This window comes from Trifolium pratense, linkage group LG4 (assembly GCF_020283565.1).
Source record: "Trifolium pratense cultivar HEN17-A07 linkage group LG4, ARS_RC_1.1, whole genome shotgun sequence".
In the NCBI taxonomy this organism is placed as follows: Eukaryota; Viridiplantae; Streptophyta; class Magnoliopsida; order Fabales; family Fabaceae; genus Trifolium; species Trifolium pratense.
The window spans coordinates 29,763,468-29,788,640 of NC_060062.1; the positions used below are offsets into that span (position 1 = coordinate 29,763,468).

At 31.8% G+C, this 25,173-nt stretch overlaps 3 protein-coding genes across 3 annotated transcripts; 1 reads left to right on the forward strand and 2 right to left on the reverse strand.

Moving 5' to 3' along the window:
• Positions 1 to 2: 2 nt before the first annotated feature.
• Positions 3 to 6,170, reverse strand: LOC123881804 (vacuolar cation/proton exchanger 3-like). Its single transcript, XM_045930547.1, has 11 exons — positions 5,741 to 6,170; positions 3,792 to 3,859; positions 3,639 to 3,667; positions 2,596 to 2,792; positions 2,267 to 2,482; positions 1,536 to 1,652; positions 1,272 to 1,388; positions 1,091 to 1,144; positions 777 to 893; positions 582 to 675; positions 3 to 332 (listed from the first exon to the last, which is right to left on the reverse strand). Exons 1-11 carry the CDS (start codon positions 6,014 to 6,016, stop codon positions 307 to 309), a joined length of 1,311 nt encoding a protein of 436 aa, XP_045786503.1. The 5' UTR covers positions 6,017 to 6,170; the 3' UTR covers positions 3 to 306.
• An 8,856-nt stretch (positions 6,171 to 15,026) lies between these two features.
• Positions 15,027 to 19,010, forward strand: LOC123881805 (inositol 3-kinase). Its single transcript, XM_045930548.1, has 2 exons — positions 15,027 to 16,056; positions 18,484 to 19,010. Exons 1-2 carry the CDS (start codon positions 15,208 to 15,210, stop codon positions 18,745 to 18,747), a joined length of 1,113 nt encoding a protein of 370 aa, XP_045786504.1. The 5' UTR covers positions 15,027 to 15,207; the 3' UTR covers positions 18,748 to 19,010.
• Positions 19,011 to 20,103: 1,093 nt separating this feature from the next.
• LOC123881807 (non-specific lipid transfer protein GPI-anchored 11-like) lies at positions 20,104 to 22,365 on the reverse strand. Its single transcript, XM_045930549.1, has 3 exons — positions 21,937 to 22,365; positions 20,879 to 20,914; positions 20,104 to 20,514 (listed from the first exon to the last, which is right to left on the reverse strand). Exons 1-3 carry the CDS (start codon positions 22,280 to 22,282, stop codon positions 20,321 to 20,323), a joined length of 576 nt encoding a protein of 191 aa, XP_045786505.1. The 5' UTR covers positions 22,283 to 22,365; the 3' UTR covers positions 20,104 to 20,320.
• Between the last annotated feature and the right edge of the window lie 2,808 nt (positions 22,366 to 25,173).

A 25,173-nucleotide genomic window follows, 5' to 3' on the forward strand; every position in this document is an offset into this window, starting at 1 on the left:
TATCTTGTGAGAATTATACCAATATTTATTGCAGAAGTGAACAAAAATTAGAGTTTTTCATCACATATATAGGTGCCATAACCAAAATGTCATTTGTTAAGCCTTATTACCAAGAAAGAAGAATACAAGAATTGAAAAATCTACTTTGAATTTATGATTGATTTCACAGCCTCAATTTCAAAGGCACAAAAGTTTCACCAACAGAAATCCAAATTCGTATCTGGAGTGAGGAATTTCAATCATCGGGATGGTCAGATTGTTTTTCTCACCATGGAGAGAAATGCAGTCATTCGAATGGCAATTGCATCAAAGCACGGCGATACCATATTGGTCTGTAACAGATAAATAATAATAATGTTTAATTAAGCACACAAGAAATATTTGTCAACCAAAAAGGAAAAGATGTTGAAATTCACTCATTAATTAACTGTGCACTAAAATCAAGCCATCGTAAAAATTGATAGCTCATGGACAAATTGAAGTTTTACTACTTGTTTTGGGGTACAACATCAAAATTAGAGATTAAAATATATGAACAAATTGAGGTTTTACTATTTGTGATAGTAGCTAGCTATACTTACTGATTTGTGGAGATTTGAGAACGAAAAAACATGCAGAAATGACAATGTAACAGAGAGTAAGAATCACTCCTTTCATATAGTGTGAAGTTCCATCCTACAGAAGATTCAACAAAATCACATAATTATTAAATAATAAAAGATAAGAAAATAAAATAAAATAGAAGAGAAATTGGCATGTAATGGCATTGTGCAGACCTGTAAAGTGAAGGCTGTAACAATAATTGCAAAACCAAGACATCCAGTTTCAAGAAGGTTGAAGTCCAAATCCATTCTTATACCCATTATCCATGCAACAATCACACTTAATGGAACCTGAAATTTATTATTGGATAATTCAAATTATTAGTGTTAAGTCACCATTCAAAAATAAAACTTGATTTGTTGGTATTTGGCAAACAAAACAGGGAGAAAAAGGACAAAATATATTCTATAATTTTCAATAGACCCTTTATTATTTTCAATGCACTGCAAAGATTAGTACAATACTTATTGCATTAAGTCATTCTTACCACAAACATAGAAATTTGAGTTGCAGATCCCATAGCAACACCTAAAGATATGTCCTGCATTGTAATATACCATACAGTGCCATTAAGAAATTTTAAAGTCAAATATAATGAACTTAAATCTTATACTTTGTAAATAAATTGAAATTTATATGCTATATAAATATTTTTGATAAAACCTTACCAATTTGTTCTTGTAAGCAAATATGATTGAACCAGCATGTTCTGCAGCATTCCCAACAATTGGAAGCAAAATTATGCTAATGAAGCTAACAGAAATTCCCCAAGATTCTGAAGCAGCCTAGTTGCATAAAAGTTTAGATAATTAACCCATTAGTATATCTAATTTATTTAATTTAAATGTCAATTTGATTGAAAATTCAACTCACTATGACCAAAATCATCATCATATCATATAAATAAAATACAATTTTGTTCATAAATTTACCTCAATGGTTCCCACAACATATTCAGAAAGCACAGATATGACCAATGTCATACCCACCAACCAACTAAATGCACTCCAAAATCCTATCACTGCTTTTTCATCATCTTCATCTTCCACCTAAAAATGAACCCTCACAACTTATTTAAGTGGCTACATTTATCTATGACCATTTTTTTTTTTGGTATATTTACATCTTTAAAAAAATAATAATGGAGTTATGACATGTTTTGATTGACTTAGTTTTACATTACCTACTGACATAAGTACTTATGACACTGTTTGAGAGATCTTGTAAAAATAGTTTATGACATGTTCAGAAGTTGTTTTCAGTTTATTTCCATATGTTTTTTAACATAGCTTATAAAACAACTTTTAGATTATACAAAAATAGTTTGACTTTTTTTAATCTTATGTTATAAAAATAGCATATTCATAATGTCTTACACACAAAATGTGTATTTTTCAGTCTAGCTGTCGAATACATGATTGTGTATGGACTGTAGTCTGTATGCCATCTACAACCCTTCCTAAAATGTGGGTAGAGTTTGCATATAATTATGATGCAGCTAGATTCTATTAATAAAAGTTTACTTATCGAAAAAAAAGCCTATTCATAATCGCTTATATATAAGGCGAAAAATAACATATGTTTATTCAAACAAGGCCTTGTTATAACCAAAATGTAGTCAAATTGTGCTAAAATGTGAAATTACATAATTAGTAATAATCACCTCATGTGCATCAAATATTTTTCGATGAGTTTTCAATTGGAAGAAGATATATGCAACATATGCTAGAAGCATAACAACACTGCTTGCTCTTGACAATTGAAGAGTACAACTGGCAATAGAATGATTTCCCCCAGCCAAGGCATATTTGAACATTAAAGGTAGCAAATGGCATAGCAATCCCAGCAACAAAAGCAATGAATTCACATCTGCTTGTTTCTGTTCATTTAGTAGTGAAATAACATAACAAATTGATTAGTTAAATAAAAAAAATAATTAAAAGAACAAATGAAATTTAGAGAAAAAGTAATTAAAAGAACAAATGTACTCACTCTGTCATATCTTTGCTCTCTCTTAAGGTTTGCTAAGCCACCACAAAGGAGTGAGCTGCCTAGAACCAATAGAAGGTTTGAAAGAATGGAACCAAGCAGGGAGAACTTCACAACATGTATTTTGTTCTGATGAAGTGCTAATATTGCTATTATCATTTCAGTTGCATTCCCACAAGTTGCATTTAGAAGCCCTCCAACTGAAATATTCACACAAACCATAACCAAATATTCCCACAACAAGTTGTGTTATTTTTATTCATTTTTTTATTATGATACATGAACTACATATTTCTTTTTCTACAATAAATAATTGAAAAGAAATATAATATATAGTATTTAAATTGTTCAATCGTACGTATACCCCTGGCCCTAACATTCATACAAACCATAACCAAATGTTTTCTTCATCACATATATACTCCCTCGGATATTAAATATAAGCAAGCAAAAAAAATAATGTATTTACTCTTAAAAGTTACTTGCATCTAAAAAATAATCAAGAAGTTGTGTTATTTTTATTAATAGTTTGATATGCAAAATATAAATACTGAACAGAATAATACATGACGGTATAAGATAGAACATCACCGAACATATGTACCAAAAAAAAATAAAAAATCACCGGACAAATTTTGTGTTGTATGATGATGTTTGGTGGACAAATGTTGTTTTGATATTTTAGACAACTTGTGTAGAGGATAAAAAGTTGTCTCGTGGTTTAGTAGGGGACAAAAATTTCAATTTGTGTCCTGTCATTTTGCTTTCAGTTTGTCCGGTACTAGTGAGTGTAATTGTCTTTAGTCCTTATAACCCATATTTAACTAATTCCCAAATTTATCCTTGTCACCTTTTACACAAACCACTCCCAAATTTGTTTTTTTAAAAGAAAATAATACTCAAAATTTTTATTTTGCATACATAATTTGATAACTAAAATATTTAAAAGTGTTTTAGGGTTAAAAAGGTTATTTTTTTATTTTTTTATTTGTGGGTGTAGGAATAAAGCTGGGGGGCTACAAACAAGGTATAAAAGATATTTGTACCTGTTGGGCCGGTGAAATATGCAATTTGCCTTGAAGTTCGTGAGTCCAAGTGAAGTTTTTCAATAACAAAAAATGAAATAGAAAATGTTAGAAAAACAATTAAATATTTTATAAACAAATATGAATTAAAATTAGAATGACTTGCAAACTTACTCAGTGAGGAAGCTGACACGTTCAGCTAGGGGAGCAAGTCCAAGCAAGCTCAAAGCAAAAATCCAAGGCTATATACATGGCACAAAATTAATAAATATCATTTGACAAATAACTAATATGAATGAATGTATCCTTTTTTATGAATATATGAATGACTAATAATATGTATGTATGCTCTTTTTATGAATAAATGAATGAATGTATAAAAAGTAACTGATGTATACTCAAAAGTCACATTTCAAGTTTCATTGCATAATTAATGTATCTGGTTTATAATATAAACTAAATATATTAAATATGCAATGAATCTAAAATATATTTTTTGTTTATATATTGTTACGGAAGGAGTATTGCTTTTGCTAGTTTGATTTTTGAGTTAATAATAGAGTGAAAAATCTTTGCAACGCTACATAATAGTGGATAGAGTTTTTTTTTTCACTAGACTCTTTTAATAGTGTAACAAAAAAAAAGACTCTTTTAATAAATTTCTTACTTTTAGTCACAAAAAAAAAAATTCTTACTTTAAAAAACTAATGTGAATGTATAGTCTAGTTTTTTATTTGACAAAAATGAATGTATTTTAGTTAAAGTCCAGTCAAGGGAAGGTTATTAAAGTCTTTGCCTTATGACTCTATATCCAATAGTAACTTCTTTGTCTTTTTTTATTTGTTTTTTACCAAGGGCTAATATTAAGACAATGTTCCAAAAATATTGAAAAGGAACTTCCCCTAATCTTTTTCCATTTGTATGTTTTAAAATTGTTTGTATGAAGATGGCAAAAAAAAAAAATTGTTTGTATGAAAATCCCTTTTTTTTATGAGAAATAGGTATTATATATATAAATAGGAATCTAAGTATAAATCAGGAGTACCGGAAGTATTCAAGAATAAGAAAAGACAAAGTAAGAAAAAAAGATACACCATAAAAGAATTTCTAGAAGTTAAAAATCACCACGACCATTCAGAGCAACCACCAAGAAAAGGAAGAGGAAGACCGAGCTATCAAAATGACGGATAAAAAGAAAGAAAAGTTTTCTTTAAAAATGAAAAATATTAAGTTATTGTTGACCAATTTAAAAGATAGAAATGACAGAATTTTAAGTTTTTTTGTCAAGTAAAGATAAAGAAAATTCAATGAAATTCACAATTGTCTCAATTTTTTTAGGCGTAAATTATGTATCATCTGCGCGTAAATATAGAAATTAATTACTTGAGTCTTGTGGGCCTAAATCGACGACAAACTTTCACTTTAAAAATTTTAACATTATTGCATGCTCAAATTAGAAATCAAACCCAAAATTTTGATTAAGTTAGAAGAGACTTACACTATTTCATCTAAATGCACTAAGGTTATTCTAATGTTCATTGCGCCATGCATAATCTGACTCAACAATTAAGATAAACACAAAATGTAAACTTAGTAAAAAAAAATGTATACTTAATTCTATAAAACACATATGCCTCAACACATCAAAACTCATTTGTTGTGGCTGTATAAAAATTAGAGACAAATAGAATAGAATTATTTTATCATCTCTAACTCTTAGCAACAAAATTATAGACTTTTTTTTTCTTATATTTTTCGTTGTGGCAACTCTTTTTCCATCGTTGAATTTTTTTAATCAATTTTTACACTCATTTATTTATCTCTCTAATATATTTTATAACTACCATTTTGTCCATTTTCTCCTATTATGTAATTTTTATTTTATACATAATGTTGTAAAAAAAAGTATTGTACTAATAAACCTTAAGAAACTGTACCAAAAAAAAAAAACCTTAAGAAAATATTAACAATTGAGTAAAATTCACCATATGATTCTACCAAAAAAAAAAAATTCACCATATGAGTATCACATCAATCTACATATACATACATGACATTGTAAATTAGTAATTAAGTACTGAATTATAAGTGATAAATCTAAATTAGTGCTACAAATTACTTACTCTTCCAAGGCTATAAAAATCAGCAGCAACAGCTAAAGGAACAGCCGGAAAAAGCACAACAAGCTTAGTACCCAACATCACCTCTTTCATATTTATCATCACATTTCTAACCATTTGAAACCGAACATTATTATTTGTCACCATAACTATATCTGATTTCTTTCTCACCATTGAAGAACTTGATGATGAATTGTTTTCTTGTGTCTCTACATTATTTTCCATATCTTCATTCATGGTACGAAATGGTCTTGATGTAGAATCTGAAAAAAAGCTCATGATCAAAATTAAACTATTAGACTTTGAAATTTATTTTAAATTTCTCTCTTGGGTTAAGATGGTGAAGAATATATATAATAGTATAATTATAATGAGCTTAAATACTTAAAGATAAAAATTGAAGTATATTGAATTGAAACTAACTAATAAGGTTGTAAAATATTTTGGGTTGTTGTATTGTATACATTAACATTGTGCCATGGTGGCAATTTCCAATGTATAGTACCGTGAAGTTTCGTGGAATTTTCCAAACTCTTGCTAGCATAAGTTTCGTACATTTTTATTTATTGTTTTTGATAGATTATAGTATATGTTGATATATTTTAATGGGAAATTGGGAATTGGTGAACTATAACTTTGTTGTAAAAAAACAAATTAACAAAACGTAAAAGTGAAACAAAAATGGTTTGAAATTTCTAATAGTACTTCACAAATTTAATTAAGCCATAGATGATAAAATTACATGAATCTTCCTATACATTGTACATATATTCACTATTTCACTGTAGTTTTTACCTTTTGGGGTGGATAAATATAGTTTGTCAATTTCCATTTCCGTGTCTACGAAATGGTAAAGTTGACAATAATGCTTCAAGGAATGTCAACTTTTCATTTGTTAACCGAGTTTTTCGTGGAGATTTTTTTACGAGGAGAGGAAAGAGAGAAAAGTTCCTCCGAAGACATTTCAGGACCGGGATCGGGAAAGTATCTATTCTCTGTCACTGCGAATTCCCCAACCCTGACCATATTATTTAAGTTATATATTTAATATATAATTATATAATGTTTTTTATTTAATTTTTTATATAAAAAAAAAAGTTAATATGCACCATGTACATGCACATTGTACACACCGTTTACTCTCTTTTTTCTTTGTTATTGATGCAAACTGTGTTTTTATTTTTAAAAAATGAAAGATACAAAATATATGTAATTTTTTTATATAAAAAAAAGAAAGAAATAACAAGTTATAAGTGTGATGTTTTTGATAAAAAAAAAAGTGTAGAAATTTTATTAATTTTCAATATTTGTGGATCTCTGTAAGTACGGTGGAGATTCCCTCGTGGCGGGGAACGACGAACAAGTTTGGGAGTGGGACGGGCAGCGGAGAAACATCCTTCCAACATGTATGTCAAGCTCTTTTCTTTTCCAAGAAGAGCTGGTTATAGGTCAAGCAGTAACATCGTACCTCTCCCACATGAGGTCCAAAAAAGAAATCCATTTTAATAAATTCCAATTCTTCTACTGGTAGTCGACTAGAGTAAGTCAACTTGCTCGTGGGTGGAAACGTAGCAGCTTGCACATTTTCTGTGTTGTACCTCTCCCACAATAAGTGAGGCAGTTGACTGCGTCACACATGCCGATGCATAACTTTGACGATTAATATTTTTAATTGTATAATAGTAAAAGTTATAAAAATATGATATTTTGAAAATACTCATCGAGATGAATCCAACAACATCTTATATGCTAATATTTGTTTTTATTTATTAGTAGAAAAATAGGGTAAAAGTAAGATATGTGAATAGTGTATATAGTCAAAATGGCTCATTCATTTTGGGACGGAGGGAGTACTCTCTCCGGTCCTAATTATAAGAGAATATTCACTTTTTAAATACATTGAAAGTTTAATGCATCTAGTCAACGTTATATTCTAGATACATCAAACTTTGAATTAAGACTAGAGGGAGTAGTCTTTTTGTAATTTAAATATTAATGTATTTAAATAATATTAGAACATTTGTTACACTAAGGGCTCATTTGGTGTACAAGATAAAGCGACAGGATATGATAAAACTATCCTATCCGATTTAAATCCCTTGTCTGGTGCACCAAGAGGAAAGGATAAATATAACTTATTACTAATCATATCATATTACTCCTTTGTTATTTTAATCCTTATTTTTTGGTGGGTTAGCAACATGATAGCATAAAGCTATTGAGGAGTGCTAGCAACACACTCTTTAACAAACACACTCTAACACACTCTCTTCTATTGGTTAAAATTTATATGGGTCCCATAAAAGTTATATGGGTCCACATTTTTTTATGGGACCCATGTGAATTTCAACCAATAAAAGAGAATGTGTTGGAGTGTGTTTGTTAAAGAGTGTGTTGCTAGCATTATTCTAAAGCTATCACACGGGTGTTATTTTTCAAAGGGGCCCTTCTTCGTCTCTCATTGCCACCACTACTGCCTCTCTATTAACTCCATTCCCGTCCAATCTCTGCAACCTTCTCGTCCTCTCCCTACTTCTGTTTTCAATTTTTGTGTATCTACCTTTCAATTTCCCCCTAATTTATGTATTTGTTGTTGGGGTTGATTGCAATGTAAGTCTCACATTGCTAATGAAGGGAAAAAAAAAGGTCGAAGAAATTATATTGAAGAAGTCCCACATCGCTTAGAATGATGAAGCAATGGGGAAATCAAGGCTATACAATGGACTTAAGTTCTTTGTTTATAATTGCATCAGTCAGTAGCACTTTAAGCTTATATCTGACTTTTTTGTTTTTCTCTTGTACTCTGTTATTAGAGTGTTGTGAGATGTAGTTAGGTATATGCTTTGGAGAGTGTGGGTGTAATGGGGGTCATGGGAAGGTTGAGGGTAGTCTATGTGTTGTAACAATTTTCACATAGTGTTTATTCTTTGGTTGTCGGTTTTTGACAACGGCCGTGGTTTTTTCTCCGGTTTTGGAGTTTCCACGTTATATGCTTGTGTTGTTGATTGCTTTCTTTTATTTTCTCTATGCCGGTTTTTCTCAACAACTGGTATCAGAGCTCTTGGTTTGATTCAGGAGTAGGGAGTCCGCTGTGAAGTTTAGGCTAGAGAAAACTAATGGAAGAATCACGTTTGGCTTGTGGGAAATCAAGTCAAGGATATGGTGATGCAATTTGGGTTACACAAGGTCAGCCTGGAGATGCGGTGGTAATAATACTCAACATCAGTCTGGAGAGGCGGTGATAAGAATTCACGGGTTACGTCTGAAACAACAACTTATTATGATGCGGAGGTGTTAGTGGAAGTTGGGAATCGGTGGAGTGTTGAGTCATGGACTTTTGAAGCTCCTATCACATGTGTTTGAAGAAGAAATACTTTTGAATCCCTAGAGCTAGTTGAAGGTGGAGTTGTTCATCTCGGTGACGGAAAGCTTGTAAGGTTCAAGGTATGGGTGAGTTTCTTGTAACATAATGCGAGGTATTTTCTTGAACTTTGATGCATAGATAGTAAGTAGATACTTGTTAGATAGTTCTACTATTATTGGTTATGCATCTGTTACTAGTGGTGATTCTCATGTTTTGGTTAAGTTGTGGATCTTCGGGTGGGTACTTGTTAGTGACATGAGTTTAGTTTGACTAGTGAAACAAGGTTTACTAGGTGATGTAACTAAACTGGAATTGTTGGAGCCTAACAATGGCCTGAGGTGGTTTCATAGATGTTTGAAGTTGTTCAAGTGACACATTGGCATCAGTTGACATGGATGCAAGGTGTGTGATGATAGCGTGCAGGCATTGGTTGGCATTGATGCAATGTACACGGTTATCTCGATGGCTGATGAACTTCCGGAGAAAGCCAACATGGAAGTTGCACCATAAATTTTCAGCGAGGTTTCGAGATGAAATTCTTAGGATGACTTGGTTCCAAGTGAAGAAAAATCTTGGGATGGTTTAGTTTCAAGTGAAGAAAATTCTTAGAATGGTTTAGTTCCAAGTGGAGTGTACTCTTTATGGTGGAGTATGATAATTTAATTTGTCGATATAGACAATGAGAATTATGATTGTCGGTGAAGACAATGATTGTCGGTATAGACAATGGAAGCATAAGATAATGATTGTTGGTGTAGACAATGAAGATTGAAGACCATTACAATCAAGGTGGAGATCGTTGGGGTTGATTGCAATGTAAGTCCCACATTGCTAATGAAGATGAAAAAAAAGATCAAAGAAATTATATTGAAGAAGTCCCACATCGCTTAGAATGATGAAGCAATGGGGAAATCAATGCTATATAATGGACTTAAGTTCTTTGTTTATAATTGCACTAGTCAGTAGCACTTTAAGCTTATATCTGACTTTTTTGTTTTTCTCTTGTACTCTTTTACTAGAGTGTTGTGAGATGTAGTTAGGTATTTGCTTTGGATAGTGTGGGTGTAATGGGGGTCATGGGAAGGTTGAGGGTAGTCTATGTGTTGTAACAATTTTCACATAGTGTTTATTCTTTGGTTGTCGGTTTTTTACAACGGCCGTGGTTTTTTCTCCGATTTTGGAGTTTCCACGTTATATGCTTGTGTTGTTGATTGCTTTCTTTTATTTTCTCTATGCCGGTTTTTCCCAACACTTGTGTTCCCAATCAATGGCTTCTAATCCCTAAATTTTGTGATTCTGTTTCTAATTGTTGATTGAAAAGGGTGAATTGATGTTGTTTGAAAAATTGGTAACCGTTGATAGTTAAAGTGATTTACAAACAAAAAAAAAAAAATCTAAACCTCCATTAGAATAGTACCGGAGCTGCTCTCAAAATGCAGACGTCATTTACATAGCCTTTTTTTCCATTTCAATTTTAGTATTATCAATTAATTTTTTATAATTTTTTTTCATTACCTATTAGTATATTTTTAATGTGATTTAGAAATATGAAAATTTAATTTTAAAAAATTATATGTATTTATTTCAAAAGGATTTATCATTTAAATATAGTAATTTATATTTTATCATGTTAATATTATGTGTGCACCAAACACATGAAAGCATAAAACAATCATATCATGTTTATTATCCTATGTGCAGCAAACACATCACAGGATATGTGTTTATCCTGTTACTATCCTATATTATCCTTATTCAGCTTCTTATCATATTCTATCTTTATCCTATCTTGCGCACCAAACGGGTCGTTAAGTATGTATGATCATAAGCATGTGAATTACAAACTTTAATAGTGGAAAGACACTTTACTACGCATATTATTATCTTGGATTCTAATTTGTGGAGTAATTGTTTCATGATCGCAAAAATTATGGTTCCTACCATAAAACTATATATTAAGGAGGGTGTATTGGATTGAGATTTCAAAGGATTTTAAAAGACTTTTTTGTGGAAAAAGAATCTTGTGGTATTCAATCAAGACTTTTATAAAATATAAACAAATCTTGTGGTATTCAATTAAGACAATTAAGATTTTTTTTTCAGGGCAACGAAATCAGTGGGTATTCAATTGAGATTTTTTATGACCTTTAAAATGTCTCTAGGTATTCAAAAATCTACCGATTTTGATGGATTTTTTTGTGAAATGGATTTTGAGAGACTTTTTTGTTGAGAATATAAATACTTTTGTCATCCAACAATCCCACTCAAACCCTCAAGACTTTTCTTTTCTTCCATAGACTTTTTCCTGCGGGCAAAATTGGAGTTCACCTTCTTTCTTTTACAACCTCCTATACTTTTCAATCATCTTGTTGAATGGCTATTATATATCACTCCAGTTTAAAATCGTTCATCGTATACATCCATACGCAAGAATAAACAACCAAACTATATGGTTCATTTCAATCTATGCCTGCGGAAAATTTCTGTAACATAATTTGCAACTTTTTGCAACCAAAAGAATAAACGATTCTTAAGATAATTTGATACAAATTTCTCATAAAAAAGAAAAGTCTTTGTTGTTTTTTTTCATTGTATATTGATTCGTTGATTCTGGTATATTGCAATTTCTGATAATTTGATACAACCTTCTTTTTGCAATTTCATCATCGTTGCTTTTTTTTTTTTTATGATTCATAGTTTTTTTTTTCCTTTTTTGTTTTGTTTGATTCATTGATTTTTTTAAGGAATAATTCATTTTCATTGATTATTAATTATTGATTGATTCATTATTTAGAAGAAATTTGTATCGAATTTATTGAGTCATTAAAATCTTAAAAGTCTATATAGTACCTCGAAATCTCAAAAGTCTGTGTTATAAAATCTCGCGAATTCTTGTGTTAAAAATCTTGATTGTAAAAGTCTTTCAAAAAAGTCTCACAAAATCAATACAATCTCACAAAGTCTTTTAAAATCCTCAAGATTTTTTTTGTCAAAATAGTCTTTTGAAATCTCAATCCAATACACCATGGAGATGGGAGTGAAGGACCTTCTTTGGGTTATCTTTATGAAAGAAGTCAGCCTATAATTATAACCATACATTGATATCATTAAGGCTTAACGGGATAACATTTGAAACGTAATCTTCATGCAACCATTTAATTTTTTAACCATACATTTTTTTATGGTGATGACTTCAATGGCAAGAGTAAGATTACATAAAGTACTTTTTCAATTAATTGAAATAAAATCACTTTGTTCCAATGCATCCAAAGTCTTTCTAGAGATAAGTGTATCGTGTTCCCGACTGGATTAAAGTCTAATGTATTCAATGTCTAATATCATCAAGGAGACATAAGGACAGCCACATCCTTTCAAGCACATGGTTCGGCCAATAAGAATTTGATATAGTACCAAAACTGTATTATCCTTAACCCCACTCACGTAGTGAATTTACCACTCTCCATACGCATATATATTTTTGCAGGTATCTTTCCTCTCATATGCAAGCTAGGACCACCGAGTCAACCACCAATTTCTACAATTTGGAGCTATCCGTTCTACCCGTTCAGAGCATATTGCGATCGAAAAGATGGTTACAATCGAACAAGTGTTGTTGTTGTGGCGACCACAGTACAACCTGGTTAACACTAAATCATACCTTTAATCTTTTATATTTAAGTAGTTATGCACGTTTCTTGACTTATATAATTCCTTTTTTTGTAGCTCAATGATGGAAATTGCATGGATGTAGTGCTCCAATTTTGATAAAGTTGGCGATTCGAATTCAACATTATGTTCATTCATGCATTTTGTCAAATATTTGATGCACATACATAAACAATACAACAACTACACAAACATTACTACAATAAACCATAGTACTATCATTTTCAAACTACAAACCTAATAAGTCTTAAACAACAATTCAAAACCTAAATTCGAAACATTTGTAAAATTTACTTCTATTAAAATAAACAAAATATGATTCATGCAAATCTCACTTGACACACAAACATGTTGTTTCTCACACACACATTTTTCTTCTCCCACTTGAAGAGAGACTCGTCCGATAGGCTAAAAGTGAAAGTAACCCTTTATTTTATTTTTATTCTTTTTTTTATTCGATGGGTTAGATTTATGTCCACCGGTTTTATATATATTTCTTTGTTATTTTTATTATGAAAATGCTAAACAGTGCCCCGGGACACTGGTTAAGCATTTAAAAATAAAAATTTTGCCTTGAAATACGTGCATTCAATACCTCAAAAGTATAAAAAGTTATCTTTTCAATATTTATTTTATTTTTAATTTCTTTTTTTGGTATGCTTAACAAATGCCCCGGGAGCACTGTTTAGCATGACCCTTTTTATTAATATAATAAAGAGATATATGCAAAGGATGAGAGTCGAAGTTTGTTTTGTCTTCTGATGTCTAGATGTTGTTCGCCTTATTAAAAAAAGAAACCTAAAATATTTCATTTAGAAACCAAACATAAGTTTTTCCGTAAAGTTCATAAAAGGAAGGAAACGTTTCATTGTGCATGCTAGCCAGCGCCGTTTCATTGTTCTTACAACCTTGATCTTTTTTTTGAAAAAGTCTAACAACCTTGATCTTGAATCCCGCTTCCCAATATACAAATCTTGGCTCCAAACTCCTTTGATTCCTTTCAAAAAAGATAACAACAAATTCTTCTCATAAATTTCCGATAACATTGGATTTAGAGGGAAAATATGGGTGTTGACTAATCCAACCTTCTCATCGGTCTCATGTATAAGCAAAAAATTATTTTTTAAATTCATTCAATAACTAATGTATTTGATCTATATAGAGTATTAATAAAGACTAATGTATTTCGCCAAATTACTTTTTAAGTACAAAGATGTCTCAATAGAGTGCTAATAAAGGCAAAGGAAGTTACAAAGCGCTGAAAATAGCGAACATCGCCTCAAAATCTAGCCAAATCCTAACATGTGTTTATAGTAAGATGTCAACACAATCTTACTATAATTAAATAGGCTTAAATGCAGTTTTATTCCCTCTATTTTGAAAAAATCAGAATTTTACCCTCCTTATTTTAAAATTTTTTGGATTTTGCTCCCCCAAAATTCTGCACAAAATTGCTTTCGAGCCTCAAGTTCAAAGCTTCGCACAGAATCCAAAATGATACCTAAATGACCGTAATCGAGTTAACTTTCCAAAATGATACTCAAATGACCGTAATCGAGTTAACTTTCCACAGAATCAAACCCCACTACATTTGGAGTTACAGAGAGAGATTAATTACCGTTTTAGTGAAGGTCTGTCCAATTACTAATTCTGCAGAAATCTACTTCTGACCTTCAAATTCAACATCGTCTACCGAACGCATCGTAACTCCAAATTCGACGAAATTGAAATTCCAACAAGGGTAATTTCGTTAGCTTTCCATACATGTAAATACTATTAAAAAATGAGCTACATGGTGAGAGACATGAAGAAAATTCCAGTAGTAGTTCCATATGATAATTAATTTGGACAGACCTTCGCTAAAACGGTAATTAATCTCTTTATGTAACTCCAAATTTAGTGAAATTTGATTCTGTGGAAAACTAACTCGATTGCGGTCATTTTAGTACCAGTTTGGTGAATTATTGATCTAAATTGAGTTATGTGCGAAGCTTTGAACTTGAGGCTCAGAAATAGATTTTGTGCAGAATTTAAGTGGGGGCAAAATCCAAAAAATTATAAAATATGGGGGTAGAATTCCGGATTTTAAAATAGGAAAGGTAAAATTCCAATTTATTCAAAACAAGGTGTAAAACTGCATTTAGGCCAATTAAATATAATGGAATCATAGAATTTTTATTTTGGTACATTAATGGGATCATAGGTTTAATTAAAATAAATTGAATTTTAGCTTATTTAAGCAACTTAACAAAACACCTTTGGTGCTTGGTGTCTGCTAAGCAGCCATTCTAAATTGACACCTAAATCTGTTTCTGGCGCGCGTCCTCATATTCCTTTCTAACATCACCATCATACCAAAATACATACAAAAATCTTCATCTTCTTCTTCTTATTCTTGCATGGATTCTCTCAATACAAATTCATTATCATCATCATCATAATGGTTACAGATTCCAAAACCATTCCACATCGTGGAATCATCGTTGGCAATTACTGCCACGACATCCTCCTCAACAACAACCTCGTTATCGCCGAAACTCTCGGCGGCGCCGCCTCTTTCATCTCCACCGTCCTCGACGCTCTTTCTCTTCCCTTCCATCTTGTCTCCAAAGTGGGTCCCGATTTCACCCACGCCGCCCTCACAACAAATCATCCCCCTCTCGTTATCCCCACTTCTCAAACCACCATCTTCCATGCCCACTTCGGATCAAATCATCCAGACCGGATTTTAAACCGGGTCGGATCATGCGACCCGATTACCCCATCGGAGATTCCATCTGGGTCGAGGTTCGAATTCGGAATGGCGGTTGGTGTTGGCGGGGAGATTCTCCCTGAAACGTTGGAAAAAATGTTGGAAATTTGTGATTTTGTTTTTGTTGATATTCAAGGTTTGATTCGAAGATTTGAAGATAAAGATGGGAGAGTGAATCATGTGGGGTTAAAGGAAAGTGGGTTCTTTCATCTTTTACCAAAGATTTCGTTTTTGAAAGCTTCTGAAGATGAAGCTTTGTTTATTGATTTAGAAGAAGTGAGAAAATGGTGTTGCGTGGTTGTCACGCATGGGAAAGATGGGTGTGAGGTTTTTTGTAAAGATGGGTGTTTGAAAGTTGATCCGTTTCAGGTTTGTCAGGTTGATCCAACTGGTGCTGGTGATTGTTTTCTCGGTGGTTTTGCTGCTGGGATTGTGCAGGGTTTGGATGTTTATGATGCTGCTTTGTTAGGGAACTTTTTTGGTTCTTTGGCTGTTGCACAAGTTGGTCCACCTTCTCTTGATATGAATTTGGTTCAGGTTTGTTTCTTGGATCCATTTTTTTATCATATGTTTGTCTGTGACCGGTGTATATGAATGGTGACCGGTGTATATGAATGATGATTATCTTGTTGTGAGAGTAACTTAATACTTTGGTTTAGGGTATGGGAATTGTATTCTTTATGTGATTAGAATTAGGACTGTTGATATTGATACTAGATTTAACATCCACGGCATTTAGTAACAGACTGAAAGATGAATTTGAAAGTCGTTGGAACCATTTTGATTGCCAACGGTATACTATGGATACATCGTCATCATTCGCGGCATTTAGTAACAAACATTCATAGAAGGATGAGTTTGAGAAACATTTTACATAGTCAAAAACCAAATTGGAATATACATCTTTCCATGACCAAATTGAGAGCACCCTACCATTTTGGTGGTTACTCTAGTTTTTATTAATAGGCAAATATTAGGTAGTGAATAGGTTAGTTTGCAAGTCTTTCCTTGTATCTCTTGCTTAGCTCAATAACCGAGCTACGTACATGGCTACATACTTGGGACTATGTTATCGTTGATTTATTTAATTGGAATAATGATCAATTGAATGGGCACTCAGGCAGTGAAAGCTTGTTTGAACCAAAGTGATCCTTGAGTCGGATTCAAAATATGGTGTAGATAACATAAAAAAGATAATCAGGAAATCCTAGTTGCATATGAGGTTATTATTTGAAATTCTAGGAGTCTTTAATGTTCACATCTTTTCAACTTTTTCATGGAGTTTGCTAGGTAGGAAGTCCATGTAGTTGTTCGTATCATGGAAGGGGTGGATATGTATATGGTTAGCCTTTAAAATTGTGATGAAAATACTAATTGTTTTGCGGTTTGTATTATTAATGAAATGACGTTTGTCAAAAAAGGGTAATAAGACAGACCTTTAATGATATAAGGATTCTCATTTTGTTCATGTTGCATGATGTTAACAATTGTAAAATTTGTCCCCCACATGTTTAACAGTAGCCGGTAGGAACATTCAGCATGCCTTTTCTGAAAGGAAACAAATCATCTCCTGCGCATGTGTTCACCTGTGTCTCCTTTGCCTAATCTAATGGTTGGTAGACCATAAAGGAAAATGTATTAATTGAGTTGCTCCTATCGGGAAAATGTATCAATTAAAGGCGAGAGAAGAGGTAATTAATGCAGAGAGGAGCAATTAAGGAATTGGAAAACTGAACAAAAGATGAACTAGTGGTATCAGTGGCATATCCGAGGTGTGTCGGCAGCATGACAACGAGCGTATCAGGATTTTTTGGGTTTTTATTTTAAGAATAAATAAATCAGGTACTCCGTTAACGCGTTTTTTTTGTTTTGGCATATCCATGCTTCAGAGCTTGCGCTGGAGTAGATTTTGTTAGCAGATTACATATTGTATCTCTCACTCACTTGGTCATGTATCCATTTTATTTTTGTTTTCCAATCAGCTGTATCAGTTGTATCTGTTCAGTTACAGTGGCAGCATCATAAGGAGTTTAGACTTGAGAACAATATAGCAAGATCGCGAGCTGCCGCGTAGGATCGTATTATTCTAAGATCTATGACCATGATTTCGTGCTGCGACACGGTCACGATCGCTGGAGGTGCTGCGTGGTCGAACTTGGAAGTTTTAAATGAGATTGTAGGATCATACGCTTTGGGGTAACCGTTTCGCAACAGGACTTGCTGAAACGGGTTTGGTATTGTGAAAGAAACTGATATTTTTAAACACTTTGTTGAAATTCGGGCACTAAAAGTGACAAGTAGAGATTAAAAAACAACCTTATGTTTAATTCACTTTCTCACGGTCCCGTCTCCTTCCATGTGATCCTTCTCCACATTTCCCTGCCTTCTCCTGTTTCCTTTCATGTGGTCTTCCTCTGTTTTTTTTGTCTCTGCTTTTCCCTATTTGAACCGTGTGGTGTAACATAGCTTCAAGAGGGTCACAGCCTGGCCTTATTCTTTTGAGTTACTTATGAACTAGGGTTGTAGTTATTTATGAACTTATGGATTGATGGTATTAAATTTTGATTAACTTAGTTTAATGTTGTAATTTAGAGATTATTTGATTCATGTATGATAGTTTTCTTTGCCATTCGGTAGGATGAAGGACCAACAAGTCCTGTTATGATCTTTCATATCTTAGGTAGGATCTAGAGTTTGATTAAATTGCTTGAGAGTGCTGTTATATATAATTCAAATTTAAAGGAGTTTAAAAGATATGCACTGTCAGTGTAAGCTAAATTTTACACGTGCATAAGAATTCGCTAGTCAGACATTCAACCCACTATTGTAACTGAATCTTAAAATTAATAATATGAAGTGGCAAAATAACAAGTAAGTTTGATGACAGTGTAATACCGATTTACTTTGAAAGTGCATATGCCCCATAATCTCAATATCCCTCACTTTTATAACGCTAAATTTCAGATGGTTAAGGAAGAGATGAACAAGAGGAAGGTTAAGGATACTCCCTGCTCAGAAAAAATAGATAAGTTGCCGGTGTTCCGGAAGCCACACGATCAAGATCAATTTTATGCATCTCTTGTTGCTGCCAAAGACAAAATTATGTATCACATTCAAGAAAATGGGTGGAAGAGCTCTCCCAAACTGGTGGATCAAAGTAATGTGAAGGCAAAACCTGTAATAAATTCTGTTCAACAGGGACCAATTTCAAGTGTTGTTGATAAGTGAATCCTAATATCATGGGAGCTCAAAATCTAGCGGCAATTCTTCAGCTCCCTCTTTAGGATCACTTCACTTGAAGCCTAATTGTACACCAAGTCTCACATGTAGCCTAATTGTAGTGTTATAGTAGTAATGAATTACTAATGAAATGTTTAAAAAAAAATAAAGAAATTGAAATTTCATTCATTACATTCATCTTTGTGTATTTTGTCATCATCTTGTACCCTCTTTTTTCTTTTAAGAAATTTATAATCCCTCCTAAACATAAAGGAAAGATAACTATATAGGTTAAGCCTTTCAATTCAACCAATGGTTTGAAATTTGCACATTGTCTATAGATAAAAAGACCAAAGCATGGCAACTAAATTGAACGGTTTTCATTCATTGTGTTGTGATTTGTGAAGTATCATAATTTAACCATAAAAAGTGCATTATGATTTGCAAAAACTTTTACTAAGTTATGTCCACCTCATCAAAAACAGGTTGAATTTATACTTTTTAGACATTATTATATACTAGTAATATTTTTCCTTTCATCAAAGCAATTTGGTATTATAACTATGTCACAAAGGTATGTCCATCATATGTGTATTGTTGTCTAACTAAAGAATTGAGGTGGTTGTGGTGACCAAATAAACAATTATTACATCACATGGGCAACTTGCTATGTTTCTCTAGCAAATAAATAGTATAATTTTGCCAAAGAGAGGTAGTTGTGATGACTATGGAAACCATGTAGTGTTAAAAAAAGCTCTAGCACTAATTGTTAGTGCTTACCTAACATCACACTCAAACCTTAGTTCATGTTTATGTTTTGGAATAAAATAGAATGAATTTATGGTGTACAACTTATACCATTTTTTTACTATACGTAAAACTAGCTCAAAGGGTGAGATTGCTCTCACGTATTTATACACTTCACATCCCGGGAACCTAAGTAATATGAGACTTTAAACAAACTCCAACATCACAACTAACACATTCAGCACCCACCCTCACGCCTAGCGTGATCCTGGGTCAAATGATCGCATTGCAGTCTTTAACCCGACTCTGATACCATGTTAAATATGCTTAGATCTCAACCCAAAAACTAACTAGCTCAAAGGGTGAGGTTGCCCTCACATATTTATACACTTAAAACCTTTGAATCAGTACATTTCACTATTAAATCAAATAAAATATAATGTGACATAATAATATAATTTAATGGTAAAAATAAATTTGTATATAAGAAAAAAACTTATTTCACTTGTACATATTAGACATATGTTAGATTTATAGGCACTTTGATTTTGTTGAATCCAAATATACACACTTTATAGTTCTATGCTACTTAGGCACGGTGCACACAAAAAACAAGAATATGGAAATTCAAATTGTTATATTAATATAATAAATAGACTTATATAATATTAAAAAGGGGTACAAGCTTAAAATAAGTTTGGTCACTCCTAGAATGAATTTTATACTAATTAATAAGTCACATAAAATAAGTACTCATAGTGGTAAACCTCAAAAGAAAGCATGAAAACAAACCCTCATGTAATATCTGATCTCAAAATAAAATGATGAAACTCATTCAAAAAAGTGATATTGTAGCCACCAATAGGCAAACAAGTAAGGATCCAAGTGAAATTGGGAACAGTCCTGAAGCTGTGCTCCCTAGAGATGGTCCTGGAGCTGGAGATGGCTCATTTACAGCACCATTCAAACTTGAAGATGCATCAGAAGATGTTGGAGAAGTTGCAGATGATTGTGGAGAGAGACCTTCAACTACAAAAAAAATAATAACACAATTAGGAATACTATGATCTATTCCAGAGTGCTCTGGAGAGCTTATGCAAATAAGCTGAAAATATCTTATAGACATGTTATAAGTTGTTTTCGTAAACTCGGGCAAACAGTCTCACAAGTGTTTATATCTCACAAGTGGCTTATGTCAGCAGATATGCTAAAATAAGTCAATTCAAACAGACCTTATATAATGATGATTAATTTAAAAAATTGTCATTTGAAGAACAAAATGTAAAACTTGATCTCAAAATTAATGATTGTATGGTGGTTGAATCCACATATCAAAATTTGCAAATGGCTTGAGTAGGAAAGGTAACAAGTAAAGTAATAATGAGAAACATACCAGGAGCAGCAGCAGGTGCATCAGACACTTCAGACACTGCAAAATAATAAAGCAGTAGTGATTATTGACTAACATGATCAAGAAAGGGGATAGAACATCCAAAGCAAACCCATCCCAAAATTTATTATTTTTCACCAGAAAAAGTGTGGGAGTAGAAATCAAGATAATCTCACATGTAAAAAATCAAAGGTATCTCATATAGTAGCCTAGGACAAAGTGGTGTTACATACTAATTTTTATAAAAATAAAATAAAATTTTGGTCCTTAAATTTCTAAGCCACCATCACAATTCACAATAACTTCGAATGTATCAAAATTTAGTTTGGTCTTTAAATATGTTTTTCGTTGTTCAACTTATCTTAGAATGTGTGTCAAAAAAAAACTTGATCTTAGAATGTGTATTCTATTAGTCAATTTGATCCATAACATTACTGATAAAAGACACATTAAAGATGTTTTTATAATTTCGATACATTTAAAGACAAAGTTGCGGTATGAAAACACCTCACACTAACACATTAAATGACCATAGAAGCTTTTTATTCAGTAATATAACAATCAATGACATCATGAAATATGTTGATTCATCTCATACATCAATAAAAATGAAAACTTCCATCAACATAACTATAAAATAAAAAACATAATTTTACATAAAATGCATCAACATCTATGAAGCACTGACATAGACACGAACACAGACACATTGAATGATAGTAATTTTAAAAAAATAACATAATCTAGTAATCTTAAGTGACAAGTGTCGTGTCGTATCGGACAGGTGTCCGACACATACGCCGACACCAGAACACACTTAACTCTAGGAGTGTCTAGACTTCATAGACTGAAGTAGACATAAAAATTGAAAATTTGAGAAAACCCAAATGGGGAAACAAGGAAAAAAAATCTCACATATCTCAGATATCAATAAAAATAAAAACTTTCTTGAACACAACTATCCAAAAACACAAACTTTATCATAAAATGAACTCAAAAAGACATAAAAATTGAAAATTTGAGAAAACCCAAAAGAGGTAAAGAAAGAAGAAACAACTTACATCCACATTTAGTAGCAGAAGGAGCAGAAACTTTGCATGCAGCAGGAAGAGAAGTAGCTTTAGTAACATTCAACACAACACCAAATTGAGCACTACTCTTGAATGCTTCACAGAGACAAGAAGGAGCAGTTTTGAGAACAGATTTCAAACCAGAACAACAAGTACCTTCTGGTTTGTTTGTTGTGCTACCATTTGTTACAAAAGACAAACAATCAGCCATGGTTAAGACAAGGTTTGTGCAGTCAACTGATGGTGCTGGAGCTTGATGATGAGTTGAACCACCTTGAGCTAAATCAAGGGTCCAGATTGCTAGAATACAGAGAATGAGTGAGAACTTTGATGCCATTTTTGAAGAGAGAGGGTAATAGAGAATGAGGGGTTTTGCAATAGTGATTGTGAAAGGGGAAAACTGAAAATGTAGGATGTTTTTGTTTGTGGGGGAGTTAAATACAAGTAGAAAATTGGGTATGATGGGCTTCTTTTTTTATTTTGTGAATTTTGCTACTTTTTCTTGAAAAAAAAAAAAACTAACTTGTGACTCTGTTACTAGTTAACGAATTAAATATGATAAAAGAAATTTGAAATTTGTGAATTTTACTTTTTAAAAATATAAAAATGATATTTTTATTGAAAATTTACTTGTTTTATTTTTAAAATATAAAATATTTATAATTTTTTATAATAAATAATTAAATATATTAGTGATTAAAATTGCACATTTACATATTTGCAGTGATCAAAAATATCACTTAAAAAAACGGATGAAGTAGTTAGCATGACTATTTTCTTCATCTTAATTATATCTATATAAAATTATGTTAACCGGTTAGTTAAAGAAACAAAAATTTAAAATTTTATGTTGAGTTTTCTACACACTTTTAAGAAGTTTTCTATATAAATTTAATTTTTTTACTATATTTAGTTTTTTAATAAGTGCTTCAGGAGGATTTGTTACCTTTTCTCATACATACATATATAAGTGATTTTTCATAAGTGTAACTTTTACGATAATTGCATGAACGTTTGATATGAAGAGGTATGACTATGAATTTGGGATTTTCACTTTTCAATATTTAAAATATGATGATTAGACTATTTATTTATGAAAAATTACAATTTAATTTTATAAGTATGGCTCAATTAGTAAAAAAAATTGGGGAGCATTTGCTGTACATTTGATGTACGTCTAGGTTTAAATCTGCGATTTTTATTTCTCCATACTATAACATCGACCCGTGCGATGCACGGATCTGATTAACTGTAAGTTATATAATGATTAAATAAGATATGATAATTCTAATAATGTAAGGTATATGAAAAACGTTGAGTAACATTAAACGATAGTTCAACAATTATTTTAGAAAAATATTCATTCAAAGAAAATTATGTTATATTACGGAAGACTTCCTTATAGACCCCATTCGAAGTTTTAGTCGTATCTTCACCGTCGTCATCGATGATCAATATTTTTAATTTTTTTCTAGAAGTAACTCTTGAAATTGCAACATACAACTGACCATGTGAAAACACTGGCGACGGAATATATATCTCAACATGCTTTAAAGATTGTCCTTGACTCTTATTAATAGTCATCACAAAAGAAATCATTATAGGAAATTGTCTCCGCTGAAATTTAAAAGGAATTCTCACGTCAGATGGTGTCAGAGAAAATCTAGGTATGAAAACCTGATCACCAATATTACTTCCTGAAATAATTTTTCATTCAAGAGCACGTTTTCCCATTCTCGTAATAATAAGTCTTGTTCCATTGCATAATCCTAATTTTTTAATCAAATTCCTTAATAGCATAACTGAAGCTACAATTTTAAGTCTCAACTTGTGATTTGGAAGTCCCGACGTAGAAATCGTGTTCAAAAATTCGGGAGTATGAACATCATCTACTGTTTGACCGTCTACATTTTGTGTGAGTGGAGTATCATAATTCAAATATGTTTTTTCTTCACCAGGAATTAAATCCAACATATAATCATTTATTGTGTCGACTATTGAATTTTTAGGAGCTAGTATAGCTCTATTTTGGAAATACGTTATATCGTTCATGTTTTGTAAAAGGTAGGGATATGTGCTTTCAACGATAGAAGCAAGAGGATCACCTGAATTTGGAATCAATAAATATGATGGAATGTAGTCAATAATAATTGATCAGGAAAAACATAAAAAAAATTTGTGGTGAATAATATAGTCAACAATAATTTTGATGGGATATACTTTTAAAATTGATGGTGCTTATCAATTATTGCACATAATTTTAATTACAATTGGTGTACTTGCCATAGTAGTTGAAAATATTGCCTTGCATTGAAGGGTTGCAGGTTCGAATCCTAGTCTTTACAATATTGTATTATTTTTTAATAAAAATTACAAGATAAAATGGAGGAAAAACAGGAAAAACAAATTAGGGTTTAGAGTTTGCTTGTGTATACAAACTTATAATATAAAAGATTTTGGGTCACTTAGAGGAAATATTTTTCCATGTACGCGTTGGTTTAAACTTGCGATTTTTATTTTTCCATATTTAACGTATGTGAGCTTTATTGTGGAGTTATTTAAAGAAAATATTTTACCAATAATAAATTGGTTTAAATAATAAAAAATGTGAACCTTTTTAAATAAATGATGAGAAATTCGACACTAGCTTTTGTATATGATAAAAATTTGATTGGGAGAATAAAAATGGATCTTCTCATATGTAATTCAAATATTAATAGAGAATAAAATGTGATATTTTTCCCTTTAAAAAAACAACACAATTAAGATGTATGAAACTCCCTATAATGGTGACAGCAAACATTTTATAAAAATCATCAGAGGATTCCACGGAGAATCCACCTTGAAGTGACAACATATTATTAATGCATTTGTAAGATAATTTTCATACATCTTAAATGTTTTCTTTTTTCTTTTGAGAAAATGTTCCAAATTAGTTTACATGATTTATGGTGGAAAGAGAGTGGGGGATCTTTTGGAAAAGGAGCATGGAATAGCCTTGCCATGTGGTTGCACCATATGTTATGATGAAAATGCAAGTGCATACGTGTCGCATAGTTCATATTCTTCCAAGTTTAATCCAAGTGTCAATGAAATGCAATGTATCATGATAGTGCTATGATGGTGTCTATGTGAAGTGAATTGCCAATTCGTGGAATGTGGCATGCTTTAGGTGAAGCAAACGGTGAGATTGTGACAATTTTAAAAGTTTTGGGTTGGATGATGTAA

What these genes read in the sequence shown, in the direction of transcription:
- LOC123881804 (XM_045930547.1), bottom strand. Translation starts at nt 6,016, where the DNA reads ATGAGCTTTTTTTCAGATTCTACATCAAGACCATTTCGTACCATGAAT. An exon ending in ATTTTTATAGCCTTGGAAGA is followed by an intron (nt 3,860 to 5,740) that starts GTAAGTAATTTG and finishes CCATGTATATAG; the next exon opens with CCTTGGATTTTTGCTTTGAG. An exon ending in ATATTTCACCGGCCCAACAG is followed by an intron (nt 2,793 to 3,638) that starts GTACAAATATCT and finishes TGAATATTTCAG; the next exon opens with TTGGAGGGCTTCTAAATGCA.
- LOC123881805 (XM_045930548.1), top strand. Translation starts at nt 15,208, where the DNA reads ATGGTTACAGATTCCAAAACCATTCCACATCGTGGAATCATCGTTGGC. An exon ending in TTGATATGAATTTGGTTCAG is followed by an intron (nt 16,057 to 18,483) that starts GTTTGTTTCTTG and finishes GCTAAATTTCAG; the next exon opens with ATGGTTAAGGAAGAGATGAA.
- LOC123881807 (XM_045930549.1), bottom strand. Translation starts at nt 22,282, where the DNA reads ATGGCATCAAAGTTCTCACTCATTCTCTGTATTCTAGCAATCTGGACC. An exon ending in TTCTGCTACTAAATGTGGAT is followed by an intron (nt 20,915 to 21,936) that starts GTAAGTTGTTTC and finishes ATTATTTTGCAG; the next exon opens with TGTCTGAAGTGTCTGATGCA. An exon ending in TGCACCTGCTGCTGCTCCTG is followed by an intron (nt 20,515 to 20,878) that starts GTATGTTTCTCA and finishes TTTTTTTTGTAG; the next exon opens with TTGAAGGTCTCTCTCCACAA.